At 46.8% G+C, this 22369-nt stretch overlaps 2 protein-coding genes across 3 annotated transcripts in view; both read right to left on the bottom strand.

The window, feature by feature from the left end:
* Positions 1-11336, bottom strand: part of RRBP1 (ribosome binding protein 1) — a 31592-nt gene extending 20256 nt beyond the window's left edge. The window contains exons 1-5 of one of the 2 annotated variants that reach the window (XM_033154273.1): positions 11213-11336; positions 7362-8015; positions 5774-5922; positions 2617-2739; positions 1103-1255 (exon numbers count right to left, since the gene is read on the bottom strand). In XM_033154273.1, the coding sequence (XP_033010164.1) occupies positions 1103-1255; positions 2617-2739; positions 5774-5922; positions 7362-7995 (1059 nt within the window). In that variant the 5' untranslated portion in view covers positions 7996-8015; positions 11213-11336. The remainder of the gene's footprint in view (positions 1-1102; positions 1256-2616; positions 2740-5773; positions 5923-7361; positions 8016-11212) is intronic. The other variant, XM_033154272.1, reaches the window with a different exon arrangement.
* Positions 11337-13931: 2595 nt separating this feature from the next.
* On the bottom strand, positions 13932-21759 carry BANF2 (BANF family member 2). Its single transcript, XM_033154271.1, has 3 exons — positions 21511-21759; positions 15913-16041; positions 13932-14201 (listed from the first exon to the last, which is right to left on the bottom strand). The coding sequence occupies exons 2-3, from the start codon at positions 16036-16038 to the stop codon at positions 14055-14057; spliced, it is 273 nt and encodes a 90-aa protein (XP_033010162.1). The 5' UTR covers positions 16039-16041; positions 21511-21759; the 3' UTR covers positions 13932-14054.
* Positions 21760-22369: the final 610 nt, after the last annotated feature.

Raw genomic sequence — 22369 nt, 5'->3', positions numbered from 1 at the left:
TTTTTTTTGTTTTCTTTCTTTTAACTGAGAGTCAACTGGCATGTCAACCAGTATGTAGACTAGAACCCCAGCTCATGGGCCAGATGTCTCCACAGCCTAATGCAGCCCTCTGAGTCCCCTCCTAGCCAGCAGGGAGCCACTGAGAAGAGAAATGGCTTTGGTGCTGATCCAAGTGTGCAATTGTAGCTCCTTCCTCTGCCACACAAAGGGAACATGTCTCCGCAGAGAAGCGTACTTGGTTTCTGTTGCAAATACATGCAATTTTTTATATACCATTGCATTCTGAAGCGTGAGGCTTTGAATAGCTCTTAAGGCAGGGTTTGCAATTCTGATGGGCAATGATTATTTGCAATCCTCTGATAGCATTGCAGAGTTATTTTCACCCTTTGCACTATTGGAATAGGTTAAAGGAGAGCTTTTTAAACCAATTTTCTTTTTTAAAGTCTACGGAGAAACCAGAAGAAGAAGAAGAAAAAGAGTTTGGATTTGATACCCCGCTTTTCACTACCCAAAGGAGTCTCAAAGCGGCTAACATTCTCCTTTCCCTTCCTCCCCCACAACAAACACTCTGTGAGGTGAGTGGGGCTGAGAGACTTCAGAGAAGTGTGACTAGCCCAAGATCACCCAGCAGCTTCATGTGGAGGAGCGGAGACACGAACCCGGTTCCCCAGATTACGAGTCTGCCACTCTTAACCACTACACCACACTGGCTCTGGTGAAACTAAGAATTAACCATATGATTCAACTTCCATGGGAAACAGCTTTGGGGTGGGGATTTTGTGGGTGTGCTTGCCCCTGCCGAATCACGGAATGCAATCGCGGACAGTTTTCCACCACGGTACTGCGGCCTCCCACCTGAACAGTTTCCCTACCCTTGGCTTAGACTGAATATATTTGAGCCAAAGAGATACGGGCCAAATCTAGTGTATGAGAAAGTAGCTACGATTGCTTCGCCACACAGCCAGTTGTTTATTTGTGCTCTGGATGCAGGAGATCCAAACAGGACAAAGCTCTTCTCATTCTTCCACTAGAAAAAGAATTCCAAAGGAACCCTTGACAACAAATACACCTGCGTTGAATAATATTAAGCCACTTATCCTACCTTTCCTTGCAGCTGTTGGGTCTCAGTCTCACGATCCTGGTAACTGGCCTGCATACGGGCTTGTAGAGCAGTCACCTCCTGCTCACGTGTCTGCAGTTGCTCCTTCAACTTATTCTCAACGCTTAAGGCTTTTGCCTTCTCAGCTGTGAGTTCCTTCAAGAGAAGACATTTATAATGAGGTATGCATAAAGTGGGGAGTCAAGGTCTCGAACATACTGCGAAGGAGAAACTCAAGACAGTGCTGATTTTTGGGATTACTCAGTACTACAGTAGGCCTCAGTTTAACTAAAACACAGATTTAAACCGGTATTATTAACCCATTTGCTTATGGATGCCACCAGCATGCCATTCTGAACTATGCTCCCATGATTACCTAGGATATGACACACAAACTCGCACATCCTAGTCACTGTTTCTTTATGACAGGCGAGCGCAGCAGAGGGCATGTGGCGGCAGCGCCAACCCTTCCAGCTGTCTGCAGCCTCTCCTGTGAGACCACCACCTCATGTGCCCTGCAGTGAGAGGTGGGGTTTGTGGAAGAGACCCAAGGGTCGGACACAGAGGCCTTCAAAGCCGTCTTTGGTCCCCGGCCTGAGATTCCCCACCCCTCGTAGCAGAGAACGCAGCTCACACCTTGAACTTTTAAGTGGGTTCGTTTGCACTAAAAAGTGTTGAGGTCTCCTAGTTATAGGGTTGACCGGGAATGAAGTTACACATCCATCTCAAAAGTGTGGGTAGCTTCACAGATTAGACTGAAGCAACACGAGATGGCTCTCACAAATCAATTTAGTATCTAAAGGCCTGGTCTGCAAAAAGGTGTTATTGGAAGGTCACTGAGAAAGGGTTGGTGGTGTCAGGTAAAGCCCCTGTGGTGGAAAGTGTCTTCTTCGATATAAGCAATGTAATATTTGAAAACACTCTGTCAGAAAAGGCATTGACACCCCTGAAAGACAAACTTTTCAGTCTAGTTTTGAGCATTTTCATATGGTATTCATAATATTCACTTGAGCCCTGGGGCTATTCTAAATATGCTAAAACGAGTATCAGACCACAGCTCTCCTTTGAAAAGGAGGAAATGATTGATTATATCCTGCAATACATTTCTTTGTATGTTGTACCAGGTCACCCAGTAAGCACCTCTTGTATGGACTGAAGCATGAAGCCCATGGGTGCAGAAAACTGGTTGCCAAGATTTGATATGTAAATTTGCAAATCCATCCTAAAATGGGCGACTTCAGAATGTTGTTGTTGAGACTATGCAATTCACAGCAAACAGTGAAGCTCTATGATGATAGATAGACAGACAGACAGACAGACAGACAGACAGACAGACAGACAGATGATTAAGAGCAGAATGAGAGAATGTTCCCATTGCCAGAAGGTGCCATAAGCTGGAATGAAAATATGAAACACACTCCAGACACAGATAAGGAGCTTGTATCCGGACAATGGGGCCCAAAATGTAGGTTCTGAATATTTGAAGCGCCACTTCTGAAGCCTGTGTAACAACCCACCTTGGAGAGTTCTCTCAGTTTAGCTTTTGCGACAGTTACATTTTCTTGTTCCGTTGCAAGTTGCTTCTCTCTGTCCTCTAGCTGTCGTTTCAGAGCGGCGATGGGGTCGCCTTTCTGAGTTGCCTGCAACGAGAATCAATTCAATGCAGAATTAAGTGCTTCAGAACTACCGCAGTATTCTCTTGTATGCCAGCCAGCCATCAGACCAAAAAGTGATTGTTTAGTATCATAATGGCAATCACAGTGTTATTATCCAACTTTTCTTTTCCTTCTTATTCATCAGAAAAAGTGGATGCATAGAAAATCCATGCTCTCTTTCCCACCATTTTGCTTGATCAAGGCAAGCACGTGCTCCAGCCAACTCCTGAATCCACAAAACCAGAACAGGTTCTGTCTGGCAGAAAGATGGAGAAATCCAGCGGCAATTTCCACCAGCAATAATCAGCCTTTCCTGTGCCCTGGGAGCAACTACCATCTTCCCAACAAGTTTCACACTAGTTACCTGACCTGTGCTCTGATTGGCTAAAAAATGCCAACTATCCCTGGGACTGTGGGTTAAACCACAGTGTCTAGGGCTTGCTGATCAGAAGGTCGGCGGTTCGAATCCCTGCCACGGGGTGAGCTCCCGTTGCTCGGTCCCAGCTCCTGCCCACCTAGCAGTTCGAAAGCACGTCAGAGTGCAAATAGATAAATAGGGACCGCTCCAGTGGGAAGGTAAACGGCGTTTCTGTGCGCTGCTCTGGTTCACCTGGCCACATGACCCGGAAGCTGTCTGCAGACAAACGCCGGCTCCCTCGGCCTATAGAGCGAGATGAGCACCGCAACCCCAGAGTCGGACACGACTGGACCTGATGGTCAGGGGTCCCTTTACCTATCCCTGAGTCCAATGTGAGTGGGAGAGCCAATAAAAATGGGCAGCCCCACCATGTCCATCTCCCACACCTTCCATTCCAGGTCATAGCTGTCAACTTTTCCCTTTTCTTGCGAGGAATCCTATTCAGAATAAGGGAATTTCCCTTTTAAAAAAGGGAAAAGTTGACAGCTATGTTCCAGATGCCTGCACCACCCATCAGAAAACTCTGCAAGTGAAAGCCTACACTGTGTTGCACATGAGCAGACCACAAGCCTCCTTGTAACCAGGTCAAGGAAAGGTGGTGGTTGTACAGTCGTGTCCGACTCTTCGTGACCCCATGGACCAGAGCACGCCAGGCACGCCTATCCTCCACTGCCTCCCGCAGTTTGGCCAAACTCATGCTAGTCGCTTCGAGAACACTGTCCAACCATCTCATCCTCTGTCGTCCCCTTCTCCTTGTGCCCTCCATCTTTCCCAACATCAGGGTCTTTTCTAGGGAGTCTTCTCTTCTCACGAGGTGGCCAAAGTACTGGAGCCTCAACAAGGAAAGGCAGATCTCAGCTAAAAAGCTCTCTTTATTTTCAATAGCCTGCTTTTGCTCTTTTCTCCTCTTCTTTTGTATTCTTCATAAAACTTCGTATAATTTGGCTGCTGAGGTCGGAAATGAGTTTATGTCAAACTCTAGGATTTTGGCTAGCTGCTACTGGGGTGAAAGAGCAGGCTGCATTGAACCCCATGGAGCAGAAGGCAGTCAGACGCTTGCTCTGTTGTCCCTCATGAACTGAGGCGGATCTTGGCAGAGAAAAGCAACTTTCTTGAACCCCAGGAAAGATCAAGGGAACCGAATGCTATCTTGGGGTCCCAGTTTTTAGTACTTCCATGAGCTCCCCAGAATCCCCTCCTCTCTGCAGGCCATAAGTGTTGACAGATGGTGGTCACAGTGATTAGTGAATAGTTCTAAGGTGCGACTGGCCTACTTGCAAGGGTGTTGTCGAAGGAAGGGCATAACCAGGCTCTCCTAGCCTCCCGCTTCCATTACAGTGGACACTTCACAAAAGCTTATGCTGTTTGTTAGCAAGCCCAGCCCTTCATTAACCTACCAGAGACCTTTGCCTCAAGCTCCAATTTTTTTTTAAATCACAGAACAAGTTGCAAAATATCTAAATATAGAAATTTCACATAATCTATAACTGCTTAAAAAAACTCCATTCTAAGTAACATGTATTTTATATTATGCAACTTTAATTTTATTTGGGGCTGATGAACCATATATATATGAAGGCTGATCGCCAAAGAATTGATGCTTTTGAATTCTGGTGCTGGAGGAGACTCTTGAGAGTCCCATGGACTGCAAGAAGATCAAACCTATCCATTCTGAAGGAAATCAGCCCTGAGTGCTCACTGGAAGGACAGATCCTGAAGCTGAGGGTCCAAGACTTTGGCCACCTACTGAGAAGAGAAGGCTCCCTGGAAAAGACCCTGATGTTGGGAAAGATAGAGGGCACAAGGAGAAGGGGACGACAGAGGATGAGATGGTTGGACAGTGTTTGGGTGGTTTCATGAACCAGAGATCCATTGGTTTACAGTGGTGCATCGCAAGATGAAATTAATTCGTTCCGCGAGTGCTGTCGTACAGCGGAAATTTCATCTTGCGAAGCACGGTCGGAGGAAGCGTGGTTTTGACGGGGGGGGGGGGGACACCGCAAAATGTTTTTGGTCTGCGAGTCGCGGCCATAGGGAAATTCGTTTTGCGAGTCACCCTTTCATTAGCAAATGCCTTTCGTCTAGCGAGTTTTTCGTCTAGCGAGGCATTCGTCTTGCGAGGTACGACTGTATTTATAAAATAAAATGGACCAAGTCAGAGGCTCTGAGTTACATCCCCCTTGATATGAGCCTGCTGCCATGGCCATTTCAATGGGCAAGGACACCCTAATTGAGACCTGCTGTTTTCTCAGCTGCAGAAGAAACAACCAAATGGTCTGGCTCTTCCTTAAGTCTGTTGAGTAGAGTCAATGTCCTCAAGATGAACATAAGAAAATAAGAGCAGCCTGCTGGTCCAGGCCAATGGCCCATCTAGTCCAGCATCCTGTCCTCACAGAGGTCAACCAGATGCCTGTAGGAACCCTGCAAGCAGGAGCTGAACACAAGAGCCTTCTGCCCTCCTGATGTTTCCAGCAACTGGGATTCAGAATCACCCCTGCCTCTGGCCGTGGAGGCAGAGCACAGCCATCACGGCTTGTAGCCATTAATACCCTCATGAAGTCTATCCACAGCAGACCTTTGATGATCAAAAGATGTCCATACCATCAGCCATGGGTTCTGAGCGCCTCCTGCTTTCTCAGTCAAGATTTCAATCAGTTGCTGGGCCTCGCCTTCACCAAAAACCATGCTGCTAATTATGGAGCATAAGGTCTTATAGGGAACGTAGAGCATGTTTTCAACATCTGTGGTACCTAAAAACAGAAGTGTGAGGAGAGAAGTAAGCTGGGAATTAAACAAAAATATCAACAACAGCAACAACAAAAATGACAGTCTACCCAAAAAATGAGGGCCGTGGGCGGCACTGTGGGTTAAACCACAAAGCCTAGGGCTTGCCGATCAGAAGGTCGGCGGTTCGAATCCCCGCGACAGGGTGAGCTCCCGTTGCTCAGTCCCAGCTCCTGCCAACCTAGCAGTTCAAAAGCATGTCGAAGTGCAAGTAGATAAATAGGTACCGCTCCAGCGGGAAGGTAAATGGCATTTCAGTGCGCTGCTCTGGTTCGCCAGAAGTGGCTTAGTCATGCTGGCCACATGACCCGGAAGCTGTCTGCGGACAAACGCCGGCTCCCTCGGCCTATAGAGCGAGATGAGCGCCGCAACCCCAGAGTCGGACATGACTGGACCTAATGGTCAGGGGCCCCTTTACCTTTACCCAAAAAATGTGAGAAATTTACCACTACTTTTTTCTGCTTACAGTTACATTTCCCCAGCCTTGCAACAAGTCCACTCACTGAAGTTACAAACCCAGTAAATGTGTAATAAGCTGCCTATTGCACAGGCACTGTTGTGTGGTGTGGAAGAAAATGAAAAACTTTTTCAACTGCTGGTCTCCTGCCAAAAGTAACCAGGTGAGAGTAACCTGTACTTAGAGATAGAGAAGCAACCATTGCCTTTCAATGGATCAACACAGAAATGAGATAACCCATTTCCGGGGGGGGGGGGGGGAGGAGGAAATGTCTTGGCCAAACATATAAAGTCTATGAAGGAGCAGACAGAAAAATCCATTAAAAATACCACCAGAACCCCATTTTTCATTTTTTCCAATATAAGTTGGGGCGAAGTCGTATGAAATATTTTCTTTTCTTAAGTGAAAAGCTTTTTAAGGCAACTTTTACCCACTCAAAGTGTGTAGTACCAATATTTTTGCGTAAGATAAACTAGCACACTACAGGGTGATTTCTGGATATGCTGTAGACGTATGCAACACTCAGAACTCAGATACATTTTCCTACCTCGAGGGTTCTGCTTTCTTCATGAGAAAAGTATACAGGGCCTTCACCTTCCTTGCGAATTTTGCTCTGCTGCAATAATTGGCTCCCTTCAATTACGGAATTTCTTTTCCATGGAGATAATCACCATCTATTATTTTATACCTAGCACTATTCTGGCCATCAAAAGACTTAACAAAGATAAAGCGTGAGCATCTGGAAACTACGAAAAGTGTTTTTATCCAAGCTGGCTTTAGGTGGCCAGGAAAAGTAGGGAGAAGGAAAGATAAGGGTTTAATTGCTTCGGATTTTGTGAGTAGCTTACCCACCTTAAACCTTTGGGAATGGGTGAGATATTAATTAATTAATTAACACACATATATGTACTGTAAGTACACATGTATGATATACAGCAATTGACTTACTTGATTCCTTTTTCTTTGGGGCAATGGCTTTCTTGTTGGAAGCAGAGTCGTGCCTTTGTTCCTCTCTGTTTCCAAGGGCTTGGTTTTTTTTGACACTCACGGAATTAGTTAAGGGAGCATTTTGTTGAGCCCCAGCTAGTGGAGCAGCAACTACTGACACCTCCTTGGAAACCACATCAGAAGCCAGATCTTTTGAAGCAGTTATTGGTGGAGAAGACGCTGCCAGGCTGGGAACCGACTCTACCTTCCCCGCTTTCTTCTCCTTCTTCTTCTTGTCTTTAGGAGACGGGGCTGGTTTTTCCTCAGGGGCTGGAAGAGACACAATGGGTGCCTCAAAGACTGGTTCAGGGCTTCCATCAGAAACATCCAGACCTGCGTCTGGCTCCAGCACTCCATTGGGTTTCTCCTCCTTTTTCTTCGCCCTTCCTTTCTTCTCAGCAGGCTTCTCTTTCTTCTTCTTCTCCACCTTGTGGTGGCTGGCTTTCTCTAGCTCCTTGCGCTGCTTGGCCAAAGCTTCTTCGAAAGACGTCTCCTTCATGGAAAAGGTGGACACCAGGAATATCCCAACTGCTGAGACCAGCATGAATCCTCCAAAGACCATGACGCCCAGGGTTTGAGGGTCATAAAAATCCATTCTTGCTCCGTAGTCTTAACCTGCAAAACAAAAACGAGTAAGTTAATGCTGACCTAGAAGCATGTTTGCATTTGCATGTTTACATAGCAGAATGGCCAGCTTGCACAGCTGACCTAGAGGCATTCTCAGAAGCAAGCTAGGCAGAGTGTACTCCGAGTAGAACTCTACTCAAGACTAGATTGTGGCGTTCCACACTAGACAGTCGTACCTTGGAAGCCGAACGGAATCGGTTCCAAAAGTCCACCCGACTTCCAAAACATTCGGAAACCAAAGAGAACCAGTGTGGTGTAGTGGTTAAGAGCGGTAGACTCGTAATCTGGGGAACCGGGTTCGTGTCTCCACTCCTCCACATGCAGCTGCTGGGTGACCTTGGGCTAGTTACACTTCTTTGAAGTCTCTCAGCCCCACTCACAGAATGTTTGTTGTGGGGGAGGAAGGGAAAGGAGAATGTTAGCCGCTTTGAGACTCCTTCAGGTAGTGAAAAGTGGGATATCAAATCCAAACTCTTTTTCTTCTTCTTCTTTTGATTGGCTGCAGGAAGCTCCTGCAGCCAATCGGAAGCCGTGGAAGCCCCGTCGGACGTTCGGCTTCCAAAAATAGTTCGCAAACCGGAACACTCACTTCCGGGTTTTGATCGTTCAGGAGCCAAAATGTTCGAGAACTAAGCTGTTCGAAAACCAAGGTACACAACTGTATAACTAGAAGTTTTGAACAACGGCAACAAGAAGCTCCTACTAAAAAAATAATTAGAATTAAAGCAGCGATCATATTTGAGAAATTGCCGGATTGCATGATCTGGACAGGATTGCGCTCCTTCTGAAGCAGCAGGTACAAAGTATAGGGGTGCTTATAGATTCAATTTTGTTACTGGAGACCCAGGTGGCTTTGGTTGTTTGGAGCATTTTTTACATCAGTTTCAGCTTTGGCCATTTCTGGACCAGGATAGCTTGACCACAACAGTTCAGGCATTACTGAAATGCTTTCAATGTGGGAGCTTCCCTTGCACTTTGCCTGGAAAACACAGTTAGTGCAGAGCAACTGGTGGCAGGAGCGAGACCACATATTGGGCAATAGTTATTATTATTATTATTATTATTATTATTATTATTATTATTATTATTATTTGTACCCCACCCATCTGGCTGGATTTCCCCAGCCACTCTGGGCGGCTTCCAACAAAAATCAAATACATTAAAATATCACTCATTAAAAGCTTCCCTAAACAGGGCTGCCTTCAGATGTCCTCTAAATATCTGGTAGTTGTCTATCTCTCTGACATCTGAAGGGAGGGGGTTCCACAGGGCGGGCGCCACTACCGAGAAGGCCCTCTGCCTGGTTCCCTGTAGCTTTGCTTCTCGCAGGGAGGGAACCGCCAGAAGGCCCTTGGCACTGGATCTCAGTGTCCGGGCTGAACGATGGGGGTGGAGACACACAGATCAAATTTTGTATAAGCACGGGGAAGATAAATAGCTTCTCCTGCAGGGGTTAAAGGAACTCTCTCTTTCTCTGGAATTTAAATAAACATTCAGCAAGAGTCACTTCATTAACAACACAATATGGAAGTTAGTTTGTCCCTGAAGAGGCCAATAAAGCATTTAACAGCTTTCATAGAAGTATCATAGAATCATAAAGTTGGAAGGGACCCGAGGGTCCTCTAGTCCAGTGTTTCCCAAACTTAGGTCTCCAGCTGTTTTTGGACTACAATTCCCATCATCCCTGACCACTGGTCCTGCTAGCTAAGGATGATGGGAGTTGTAGTCGAAAAACAACTGGAGACCCAAGTTTGGGAAACCCTGCTCTAGTCCAACCCCCTGCAATATAGGAATCCCAGCTAAAGCATCCCTGACAGATGGTCACCCAACTTCTGCTTAAACACCTCCAAGGAAGGAGAGTCCACCACCTCCGAAGGGTCTGTTCCACAAATAGGTTGCTGCACAACCCCACGAGGGTAGCAGCCCGGTTGCCCTGCTGCCGCTGCCACACTGAAACAGCCACTATGCTGCCCTGCAAAAGTGGAGGGGGAGGGAGGTAGTTCGTTTCAGCCAAAGGCTTGCAACAGTGCAAGCAAGCAGAGAGTCCAGGCCAGTCGGTGGAGAGGTGACAGCGAGGAGCAGGAGGGGAGCGGCTAAAGAAAAATCTGCAGCCGTGGCGTGGAGGCCGCTGCCCTGTGACCGAGGGACACGAGCCAGCATGGCGTGCGCAAAACTGCGCGGCGCACCAACCAGCAACGCTGGGCCACTGGTCACAAGAGCAGCTTAGGTGAAGTAGAGGAGCCTGCTGCAGGACTGCAAGGGGGACGCAGCGTGGGGTCTCCTTCCCCACAGACGCAGCCATCCCAGACGACCAGGCGATCTCCCTCCTGCGCGGCAGAGGAGAAGCGCCAGAGCCCTCGAAGTTGGGGCTGAAGGGGCGATCATCTACGGCCAGCGGCAAAGCGGCTGGCTGTGGCAGCTCGGGCGGGGAAGGCTCCCCGGGAGCCCCCCGACGGCTGCGGACAGGGCAGCAGCGGGAGGAGCCCGAAGGACTCGGCGCCAGGCTCCTCCTCCCCCCCGTCGGAGAGCGAGACACGTCGCCACTCGGGCCCGTCGGGGGGGGGGGCGGCCCGGGGTCCAGGGTCCGGCCGCCGAGCACAGCGGACCGAGGGTAAATGAGGGCCCCGCGCCTGTCGGGGGGCCCTCGCAGCCGAGTCCGGCGGGACTCGGTTGCAGCGAGGACGGCGCTTCGCCCGCTCCTTCCTTCCAGCTGAAACGCTCTTCCACGTCCACTCCAAGCCTCCTGCTCGACGCCCCGCTCGGGCGCTCCAGCCGGCAGCCGCCCCTTCTTCGCCGCCTTCTTCCTCTCGCGCTCTGCTCTCGGTGCCGTCGGGGGACGCATCCCCGCGGCCGCGGAGCCACCCGCCCCGCGCTCGGCGCCCCGCGAGGTCTCCCGTTCTTGCGCAGCTGCATCCCTGGAGGGGCCGAGCGGGGCTTCGCGCGGGCGGCGGCCGTGAGGAGGGGCTCTTTCCTCAGCCGCAACTCGGATCGCCGGCCGCCTGCTCGCAGCCGTCCGACGACGGGCGTCCGAGGCGGGAGTCCAGGCGCCGCTCCGCGCTGCCCGCTGCCTTCTGCAGCCGGGGTGCCCGCGCTGTCCGACCCGGCGCTCCACCCGCGGAGGCGGCCGGCTGCTGTCTCTCCTCGTCGCCCGAGGACGGAGCGCGCTTCCCGTTCCCCGCGCTCACCTCGCTCCGCTGGCTCTCCCGTGCTCCCTTCGCGTGGCCCTCCTGCCGCGGGCGCGCTGAAGTCGTGGCACTTTCCTCGGAGAACCTCCCCAGCGCGGCCGCGAGGATCCCCGCCCCGTCGCCGGCGCCGAAGGAGGTTCCCAGGCTGCGGTTGGTGTCCGGCCCGCCAGTCAAAGGCGCTCCGGCCCAGTGGGGAGACCCGCGGCTCGGAAGTCCGCCCGAGGGGAGGGCAGCCGCTGCCAGGGCAGCCGAGCCGCCAGGCGGACGAGGCCCATCGCGAAGGAGGCGGCTGCCCGGGACGGAGAAAGAAAGGGGCGGGACGGACCCGAGCCATTCGCCGTCTCCGCCGACCTCGAAAGGGGCCTGGGCGCAGTCAGGCATCGGAGGGAGCCCGGCGGCACCGACGTAGCGCCCCAACGCTCTCGTCTCCCGGTCCCGGGAAGCCGGCTCCCACGGTCGGACCCGCCGGCCGGCTGCCCCAGAAAGATGGTCCCAGCACACGTGTTGCTCTTGCGCGTTCACAGCGAGCCACGTTTCCCCAATTGCACGTGGGGATTGAAAACAGACTTGCGGGGGAGTGGGGAGGGGCAACGCCCAGGGCCCCCAACATATTGGTTTGTTGTTGTTGTTCAGTCGTGTCCGACTCTTCGTGACCCCATGGACCAGAGCAGCCAGGCACGCCTATCTTTCACTTCCTCCCGCAGTTTGGCCAAACTCATGCTAGTCGCTTCGATAACACTGGAATAGACTGGAAAGAGAAGTGGCTGAATTGCAACTAATCACCAAACTTAAAACCATGGAGAAACCTGGTCTGAACAAAGACATTGGATTCTTATCAAATTATACATGACAAAGCTATCTTTAGCCATCTCACCCCTTGCCTTTCCCTGTAAGACCAATTGCAGCCGTCAACAGGTTTTCCACACCTATCAGCTGATCACCCATTCCCACCACCCTTCTGAGTAATACCCCTCCCCACTCCCTCACTATATTTAAGGATCTGGTGACTTCCGTTTCAGTGTATCTGAAGAAGTGTGCATGGACACAAAAGCTCATACCAAGAACAAACTTAGTTGGTCTCTAAGGTGGTACTGGAAGGAATTTTTTATTTTGTTTTGTTTTGGCTATGGCAGACCAACACAGCTACCTACCTGTAACTGTCCAACCATCTCATCCTTTGTCGTCCCCTCCTTGTGCCCTCCATCCCAACATCAGGGTCTTTTCTAGGGAGTCTTCTCTTCTCATGAGGTGGCCAAAGTACTGGAGCTTCAACTTCAGGATCTGCCCTTCCAGTGAGCACTCAGGGCTGATTTCTTTAAGGATGGATAAGTTTGATCTTTTTGCAGTGCATGGGACTCTCAAGAGTCTCCTCCAGCACCATAATTCAAAAGCATCAATTCTTCGGCGATCTCTCACTTCCATACATCACTACTGGGAAAACCATAGCTTTAACTATACAGACCTTTGTCGGCAAGGTGATGTCTCTGCTTTTTAAGGTCTAGTTGTGGCGCTGTGACAGGAAGCTAACGGGTAGCCAGGAAGCAGTCGGCCAAGGTTGGCATGATAGGCTCAAACTGTCTTACCCAGCCAGAACCTGGCTGCTACAGTCTACACCCAGGTTTCCCAAACTTGGATCTCTAGCAGTTTTCAGATTTAAGCTCCCATCATCCCTATGTAGCAGGACCAGTGGTCGGGGATGATGGGAGTTGTAGTCCCCAAACAGCTGGAGTCCCAAGTCTGGGAAACCCTGGCACCTCTGCAGTTTCCGAACCATCTTCAATGGCAGCAATTTAACCAAGAGGCTACCAGAGCGTAGTACCTGTTCTTTCGGAGGAAGTGCAGCCTTGACAGTTGTGTGGATTGAGCTTCCGTTCATTGGCACTCATCCAGTCCATTACCCAGGCAAGAATTTCTGAGTCCATGCATGGGGCCATTCCTCTTTGCAGAAGCAAAGGAGGAAGAAACTTTCCAGCGTTTTGTGGTTTAATGTAAGTTTAATGTTCATGGTTTGTTAAAACTTTTAAATATATAAACATAAAAGTTCATTTGTAAATGAATTCTCTTAAAAGGGAGAATTCCCAGCTTCTCCCTGCTAACTTTACACAGAAAGGTGAAACCTATTAATACCAGTTGGTGCTGAGTAGGGGGGCAGGAGAAATTCAATTCACATTTAAAGGTGAACTTAACAAATCTGCATTTTCTGAAACAATATGCAAACCAAACCATAACCATCCTTCAAATTTTGCACTTCTCCGAATTATGTGATGCATTTCTCCAGTCATGTGTATAAAAATGCATATGTTGGAATAAAGTGTGCTTCTATTTTTGAAAACATACCAAAATGCATAGTATTAGGGAAACTGCCTGAAAAAAAAATGTGTATATTCGCCAAAACTGCATGCAGGATTCCTTTTTAAAAACTCCAGAATGCTGCATAAGTGTGGAATACTGAGTTGCAGGTTGAAAACCGAGAAACTGGAGAACTGAAATGGGCAGATTTTTCCCTCCCTACACTTGAGAAACTGAAACGTGACTACTGTGCTCCATGTTTTGTGGCTCCTTTGCTGCGTTCTTGCAACTCTTTATGGGGGGAGTGTCCCATTTTTAAGCATTTTTATTGAGTTTTAGATTTGTTAACTATTGTAATATTTTTTTAAAATAAAGAAGTTGCATATAAATGATTTAAAATACCCGGTAAACAAAGTCCCAGCTGGATAGATAAATGCTTCATTGGTTTAATAACATCATGACTGCAAGAAATCATTGGTTTCAGGTCTGCGAGGGGGAAAAGGTGGTTGTTTTGAGGTGTGTGCGTTTGGGGGTGTGGAGGACCCCTGTGATCCTACAGGAACGTGTAGCACCACTCCAAGAGACAGAGGGCACAGCGCTCAGCCTGGTAGCTGCTGGCTCCATAGGATAACTTCAACCACTTTTGAAATGTAGCACACTCCTTCTTCAAGAGGAGGAACTGGCCCAGGAGGATGTATGCCTTGAAGGAAAATAAGGAAGCAGAATTAGTAGCAAGAAAAGCAGGCCTAAAATAAATGTTGAAATAAACAGAGGGGAAATGTGGCAAATCTGTGAATTTTGTCACTTGGAATTTGAGATTGAATGTTTTGGGCTCAAATTTCCATTTTCAACACTTAATTTTTTTGTTCCCCCCCCCACTTCTAATGGGGAGTGGGGACGGTTTATTACCCATTGACCTATTCAGCTTTTCGGAATGGTTAGCTGAACAATGAAATCATTACAAAGTTTAACGATGGGCTTCCTGTTATGTTCACTTCACCCCCTCATGCCGGAAACCAAGTGTGGATGAAGCGTTGGTCAGATATTCAATATCAGCACCCACAGTGGATAATTTTGAGGGAAATGTAAGGGCCAAACTAGTTTTAGCCCGAAAGCTAGACTGGGTTCACAGAGGAGGCAGTGCAGGATTGCAGTTTCAACACTGTCATCAAACTGAGAGCCAAGTCCAATTCAGATGTTCCGAACGGGGCTTAAGTAAACACGCGGTCCTCATCGCCCTCCATGGGTTCAAAGGTGGCCGTGTGTAGCGGGAAGACTCCTGTACTCACAGAGGCCCCTGTGCATTTTCAAATCCTGGAAAACCAGGGCTTCGAAACGTGGAAACCTCTACAAACACCGGAGTCTTTTCCCTTGGAGACAATCACCCTGGAACATGCAGAGAGAGGGTGACATGGATGAGAGACAGAGCTAGCACACTTGTGCATAATCTGTCTGCCGGTGTGCTACCCTGGGCTCCTGGGCTCCAGTTGTTTTTGGCATGTGGCAGCTTGGGAGATAAACGCCGCCATACTCCATGGATGCAGAAAACCTGGGATCTCTTAACTGCTCGGCCAGGGGTTACGAATATAAAATTTTCCATCTGGCAAGAAAGTCAAGTTGGCAATGTATGGAAAGTGGCCGTGCAGTTCCATCTTCCATCTTGTGTGGCCACTGGTAGGACACTGGACTCCCGGCCTTCTAGACTCCCCCTGCTATCTGTCATAATGTCAGCTTTGAAACTAGTCAGAAGAAGAGGAGTTTGGATTTGATATCCCGCTTTTCACTACCCGAAGGAGTCTCAAAGCGGCTAACGTTCTCCTTTCCCTTCCTCCCCCACAACAAACACTCTGTGAGGTGAGTGGGGCTGAGAGACTTCAGAGAAGTGTGACTAGCCCGAGGTCACCCAGCAGCTGCATGTGGAGGAGCGGGGAAGCGAACCCGGTTCACCAGATTACGAGTCCACTGCTCTTAACCACTACACCACACTGGCTCAGGAATTATCCAGCACTGGGGGCAGGGCAGGGCTTCAGCAGAGGTCTTTTGGGGCAGCATTTCATTGGACTGAGGATGATGTGTCTGCACAACAGAAGTCCTTAACAAATGTCCTAATAGTCACAGGCAGAGTGGAACGGGCCAGAAGATGGAAAGACACCACCTCGTTTTGTTTTTGAAGGGTATGGAATTAGCAAAAATGGACACAAAGACAGACCTGGTCTATAAAAGGAATGGTATCTTGTATAATACAAAATTTGCCCAATGGTGGTCAGGCTTTGCAAACTATTGCAACACAAATGTCAGAAATACCAGGTTTCAAAGCCATTTCTTTATGTGAATATGATTTAGATATACCATGAATTAGGTGGGTTAATCAATATAAAGTGCTCTGGGGCATAAAGCATTAAAACAATTACCTTGTCAAAGCCCTTTGCTGCTAGTTTGGCTCCAAGCTCCTCATTTATGCCATCTACCATTATAATAGGTTTGTCGCCCATAGGCTCAGATACAAAGTCCTGGAATTTCCCGCTTCTGATAGCCATTATCTAGAACAGTAGTACAAGAGGAGGATGCAAGACAGAGGAGTTAGAATAGAATATAAATGAAAATACAAATAAGGAGCCCCAGAAGTATTGAGTATACCTGAGTATTGAGTATTGAGTGGATATCTGCAGGGGAAACCTCCTTAGACTTCCACCACCAAGTGATAGACATGGGGGTGGGCCTTGTCCATGGCAGTGTCTCAGCACTGGAATTCCTTCTCCCTTGAGACTCGGTATTCATTCCTCTGCATTGATGGTATTCCAATGCCTTTTTAAGCCATGGCTATTGACAAAGGTATTGTTTTTGTGGAGGGGGGACAGCCCACAAATAGATCCCATCAAGCATCACCCCAAGCGTAGGTGGGAAACAGATTTAAACTGAAAGTGCTCATATGTGAATAAAAGTGCACATGGAAAAATCAAATCTGTGCAACGCACACATGCCTTAATAAGCTTGGGGACTACCAGGGTGGATTTTTTTAAAAAAAATAAGATTTTTTTTTTTAAAAAAAACTGATTTTTAAAAAATTTAAATCAGATTTTTTTTTATTTAAATCAGATTTTTTTAAAAAAATTAAATCGGATCTTTTAAAATAAAATGCTCTTGGAGGAAAAATCTTTCTAAAGATAGTTTTCTATTTAAGTTACATTATAGTCCAAAGGTTATTCATCAGGAAATAAGGATTTGTTTTTAATTATGTAGCATGAGGTTTTATATGCAATGTTTAATTTTTTTTGTAAATGAATTCCATTAATCCGTTCACAATGTCATGTGCTTCCAGAGGTTTCTGTAAGGTTATTTGGGGCAGTTCTTCTAAGGAGAAGATATTATCACAGATGCTTGCTTTTGCAGTTCTCAAGTGTGAGTTTGTGTCTGCAGAGATAAATGCCTTTTCTTCACGGGGAAAAAATGTTATAAAATAAACATACAGAGCCGAGGGAAAAACCTTAATCCCATTGTTCCTTTGCAAATTTATATACACAGAATCAACCCCTTACCTCTTAAATGCTAAGTTCCAAGAGGTTCAATGAATAGATCATTTGGAGTGAAATAGATCTGCACAAATAGCCAAGTGTGAAGCGGTAGAAATGAAAGTGCAACCTTATGAGCAGAAAACTCATGAGTCTTGGGATCTTTGAGTAATAATTGTGCAAGTCAGTTGCATGTCTGTGTTCCAACAACTGCATTAACACTTAGCTGTACAGAATAGGCACCCGAATGTAGAAGCAAATCCATAGGGGATGGGGCGAGACCTTGAAGTGCCTGCCAGTCAACTAATAAAGAGTTCACTGGTTCCAGGCCCTTCTCCCCAGGGCTCGCCTGACATTGTCCAAACAATAAAGTCTCTACCTGGAACTTCAGTCCTGCAGCAGGAATCCCTGAAGTTCTCTGCTCTAGTCCTTGGTTCCCCCTTTCCAGATTTCTACCAGCCTGTTTTTCCTCAGCCTGTTCTTTCTGTTCCATCCTAGCCCTACCAACTGTATCTCTCCTCCCCCTTCCCCTCTAGAAAAGCTACAGCAGAAAAGCTGTAAATAAACAGTTAATTTATTAAACCTCACAATAATTTCATAATGATCTCTCTATGCATTTCTAACAGCATAACCAAAACAGTATTTTTTTATATAACTGTAAAAACTAATCTGAATTTTTTTTTATATTCCAAATATGAAACCTTATACCAGCAAAAATGGTATAATGGAAGCTTAGCTAACTGGTTAACACACAAGCCTGGTAGACCTTCATCATGGCACTGGTTAGCATCTCCTCCTCCCATATCCTTTAGGAGAGGCAAGCCATTGCCGTAGCCACCTTACTAATACGCGGGTCTGCCCCTAAAGCTGACCCAGAAACTCCAGCGGGTGCAGAATGCCACGGCGAGGCTCCTTACCGGGTCTTTGCCGCGGGACCACATTCATCCAGTGCTTTACCAGCTGCACTGGCTCCCGGTGGAGTACAGGGTCAGGTTTAAGGTGCTGGTTTTGACCTTTAAAGCCCTATGCAGCTTAGGACCCTCGTACCTAAGGGACCGCCTCTCCTGGTATGTCCCGTGTAGGACCTTAAGGTCCTCAAATAAAAAATTTTTGGAGGTCCCGAGCAACAAAGATGCTAGGTTGGCCTCAACTAGGGCCAGGGCCTTCTCAGTATTGGCCCCGACTTGGTGGAACAGTCTATCACAAGAGACCAGGGCCCTGCGGGATTTGGCATCTTTCCGCAGAGCCTGCAAGACGGAGCTGTTCCACCTGGCGTTTGAGTTGGTTTCTGTTTAATATTTATGCTTCATTCTTTTATTGGTGGGTTTTTCAAAAATGAGACTGCAGTTTTAATATTGAATTTTTAAATTTGTATTTTAATCTGTTATTTTAAATTGATTGTGTTTATGTTTTTTGCTGTGATTTTAATTGGTGTTAGCCGCCCTGAGCCCGGTTTTTTTCTTTGGCTGGGAAGGGCGGGGTATAAATAAAATTATTATTATTATTATTATTATTATTATTATTATTATTATTATTATTACACCTGTCCAGCTCTACCACCTCAAACGTGTGGTCACCAGGCCTGGTGCATGGAGTGCTGGTGATTTCCTGACCTAAGATTTTAGTTTTTTGTCAGGCTGATGATGAAGTCAAACTGCATACAGTCTTGGGCAAAATGTTTGATGAGTTTCTGTGGAGTTTCCTTGGAGTGTGCTGTCAAGGCTGTGTCATCTATGAACAATATATATTGGATAAGAATTTGCCACACTTCTGCCTTGGCATGGAGATGTGCCAGGTTGAATGGAACCCCGCCACTCCTTGAATGGACGCATAGCACATACTGCTTTCAGTCAAACTGAAGGCATATGAGAACAACAGGTTGAAGACTACGCCAGAGTTGAGTTGAGAACACAACCTTGTTTCATGTTGTCCTTGGAGGGAAGGTGTCTAAGGATGAGCCGTCGTACTGGATAATGCCATGCAGATTCTCATGGGAGGATCAGATGTGATGTAGTGGTTAAGAGCCACTACATCACATGCAGCTGCTGGGTGACCTTGGGCTAGTCACTTCTCTGGTCTCTCAGCCTCACTCACCTCACAGAGTGTTTGTTGTGGGAGAGGAGGGGAAAGGAGATTGTTAGCTGCTTTGAGACTCGTTGTTGTTGTTCAGTCGTTCAGTCGTGTCCGACTCTTCGTGACCCCATGGACCAGAGCACGCCAGGCACGCCTATCCTTCACTGCCTCTCACGGTTTGACCAAACTCATGTTAGTAGCTTCGAGAACACTGTCCAACCATCTCATCCTCTGTCGTCCCCTTCTCCTTGTGCCCTCCATCTTTCCCAACATCAGGGTCTTTTCCAGGGAGTCTTCTCTTCTCATGAGGTGGCCCAAGTACTGGAGCCTCAACTTCAGGATCTGTCCTTCTAGTGAGCACTCAGGGCTGATTTCTTTGAGAATGGATAGGTTTGATCTTCTTGAAGTCCATGGGACTCTCAAGAGTCTCCTCCAGCACCATAATTCAAAAGCATCAATTCTTCGGCAACCAGTCTTCTTTATGGTCCAGCTCTCACTTCCATACATTACTACTGGGAAAACCATAGCTCTAACTATACGGACCTTTGTCGGCAAGGTGATGTCTTTGCTTTTTAAGATGCTGTCTAGGTTTGTCATTGCTTTTCTCCCAAGAAGCAACCGTCTTCTAATTTTGAGACACCTTAGGGTATTGATAAAGTGGGATTATCAAATCCAAACTCCTCTTCTTCCCTTGTGGACTTTAGTTGGGCATCTTACCTTTTCGGTTTGAGGTCAAAGGCCTGAAGGCCAAATACCTGATCAGGAGCTCTTGTGACTGTGCGTAGATTAAGTCTGAGTAATAGTAATTTTTCCTCTTATGTTGCCAATGAAACAGTATAAAGCATTCGTATACTGATGAACGTGGGAGAGGGGTTCAAAGTAAAGATAATGATTTATGTTTGAATTTAAATTTAGATCAACCAAATTGAGCCAAATGCTGATCAGGGGAATTGTTCGTTTTCTGGAATACTGGCATATGCTATGAAATTAAACCGCATTGGGGTGAAGCCATCTTTTTTGATCTGTCCATGTGTCAACTGTAGTTTATTTGTAACTCTCTCAAGGAGGGTTGTTTCCCAAACATGTTTTGTACCAATGGTCTATTATTGTGCCAGAAAGCTCTTTCCAGTGTCTGGTTATGTTGCATCTCACTGCTTGTAATAAATGGCTTTTTAATTCTGTATTATGTAAATTCAGATTATCTTGTAATATATTTAATAAAACGAATTCTCGTTTGACTTCCAAAAAAACAGATGACAGTCACTTTAGGCTATTATCTATAGTGTACCATCATATTTGTGCTAAATTCTGCACCTGGTGTGTATATAAATATCTCATTTTCATGCTCACAACAGGCCCTTCATTGTAGCTAAAAGGGGGGGGGAGAGACTGTCTCATGATGGCATATGACTTCTTGTAAAATGTGTAAGATTTTACATTTATGTTATGATTTGTAGTCTTTTGTCCTAATTTAGAAGTTTCACTGACAATTGACAAAAGGGTTCCTTGTGTTGTGCAATTGTGCTGTCACCATTACTGCTAGTCTGGATTTCAATGTCACAAGCAAGTACATGTTGCAAACAATAGTTCCTTGCATTCCTGGGGGAAAGGGAACAAATGGGATGCACCCAGTGTTGTCCGACATCTTTAATAAACATCTTGCAAGAAGGACTAGAGGGGATGCTCATCGAATCTGAAGGTGGCACCAAATTGGGAGGGGTACCCAATACCTCAGAAGAATGGAGATTCGAGATTGGAAAACTGGGCCAAAACTAAGAAAATTAATTTCAATAGGGGCAAATGTAGGCAGGAATAACCAGCAGAACTAATCTAAGATAGGAGACACCTAGCTTGGCAGCGGTATATATGAAAAGGATCTAGGGGTCTTAGTGGACCACAAGCTTAACGTAAGTCAACAGTGTGACGCAGCAGCAAAAAAAAGCCATTGCAATTCTAGGCTGCATTAATAGAAGTCTAGTATCCAGATTGTTGGTGGTAAGAAAAAATAGGTATGAAAGGAGAATTCCTGAATGCCAAGATCCAAGTTCTCTTTGGTAAGAGAACCCCAGGGGAGACTTAAAATATGGAGCAAAGCATGGAAATGTAAGCAGTTAGACCTCTAACATATGCCCTTGTAAGTTCCTTCCCCTAGTACGGAAAAATACCACACATTTGGTAACTTAAAAATGGTTTACTTACAAACTCACCAAAGGTCAGGTTCATGTGAGAGCCAGCTGCTCTCGGGATTCCAGACAAGAGTGTATCCCAGCTCCACCTGGAGATTCCAAGGACTGAATCTGGGGCCTTTGCATGCAAAGCATGTGCTCTACACTAAGCCACAGACCTTCTCTGATTTGAAACCAGGCGTCATACTCTAACCACTATGCTTGAGATACTCAAGACACTCCACAGTCAGTTTTTGCTCACCTGCTTCTTTGGGTTATGTTAACTTGGTAGGCGCTGAAGCTGACCATCTCTGTAGTTCATGCAGCCCTGTTCACAAATGGATGGAAATGTGTGATTAGGTATGTGGCAGTAGCCATGGTGCTTGTATCTAGGTGCTGATGAACAGACAATGGTGTCTGGCCAGGAGACAGGATGCCTCAGATCTTAACTTCCCCATCTTTCAGGGGAGGGCATTACATTTTATTTACATTACAGAAAAATACAAAAACACACCCATTAGGTTAACGCAGGGGTCAGCAAACTTTTTCAGCAGGGGGCCGGTCCACTGTCCCTCAGACCTTGTGGGGGGCTGGACTGTATTTCGAAAAAAAATATGAACAAATTCCTATGCCCCACAAATAACCCAGAGATGCATTTTAAATAAAAGCACACATTCTACTCATGTAAAAACACGCTGATTCCCTGATCGTCCGCAGGCCAGATTTAGAAGGCAATTGGGCCGCATTCGGCCCCCGGGCTTTAGTTTGGGGACCCCTGGGTTAATGTATATAGAGAGAGATGGGTTATCATATAGAGAAATGATGAAAATTATTAAGTTTATTATTCCAAAATAATACAAACAACCATTTACAGAAAAAAATATATTCAATGGAGTTTGATTAAATATCAAACATTGGCCTGTAATTGGCCCCAGAAACAGACTTTCAGTTAGTGCAGATGACAGGTAACTGATGTAATATGCTCTGGAGTGTAGGACTCAAACCAATGGCTTCAAGTTACACGAAAGGAGATTTCCGACTAAACATCAGGAAAAACTTTCTAACATTAAGAGCTGTTCGACATTAGAACAGTCTTCCTCAGGAAGTTGTGGACTCCCCTG

The sequence above is a fragment of the Lacerta agilis genome, chromosome 7 (genome assembly GCF_009819535.1).
Source record: "Lacerta agilis isolate rLacAgi1 chromosome 7, rLacAgi1.pri, whole genome shotgun sequence".
NCBI classification, from domain to species: Eukaryota; Metazoa; Chordata; class Lepidosauria; order Squamata; family Lacertidae; genus Lacerta; species Lacerta agilis.
This window is presented reverse-complemented; position numbering and strand designations above follow the sequence as displayed.

What these genes read in the sequence shown, in the direction of transcription:
- BANF2 (XM_033154271.1), bottom strand. Translation starts at nt 16,038, where the DNA reads ATGGCTATCAGAAGCGGGAAATTCCAGGACTTTGTATCTGAGCCTATG. An exon ending in CAGCAAAGGGCTTTGACAAG is followed by an intron (nt 14,202 to 15,912) that starts GTAATTGTTTTA and finishes TTTTCCTTCAAG; the next exon opens with GCATACATCCTCCTGGGCCA.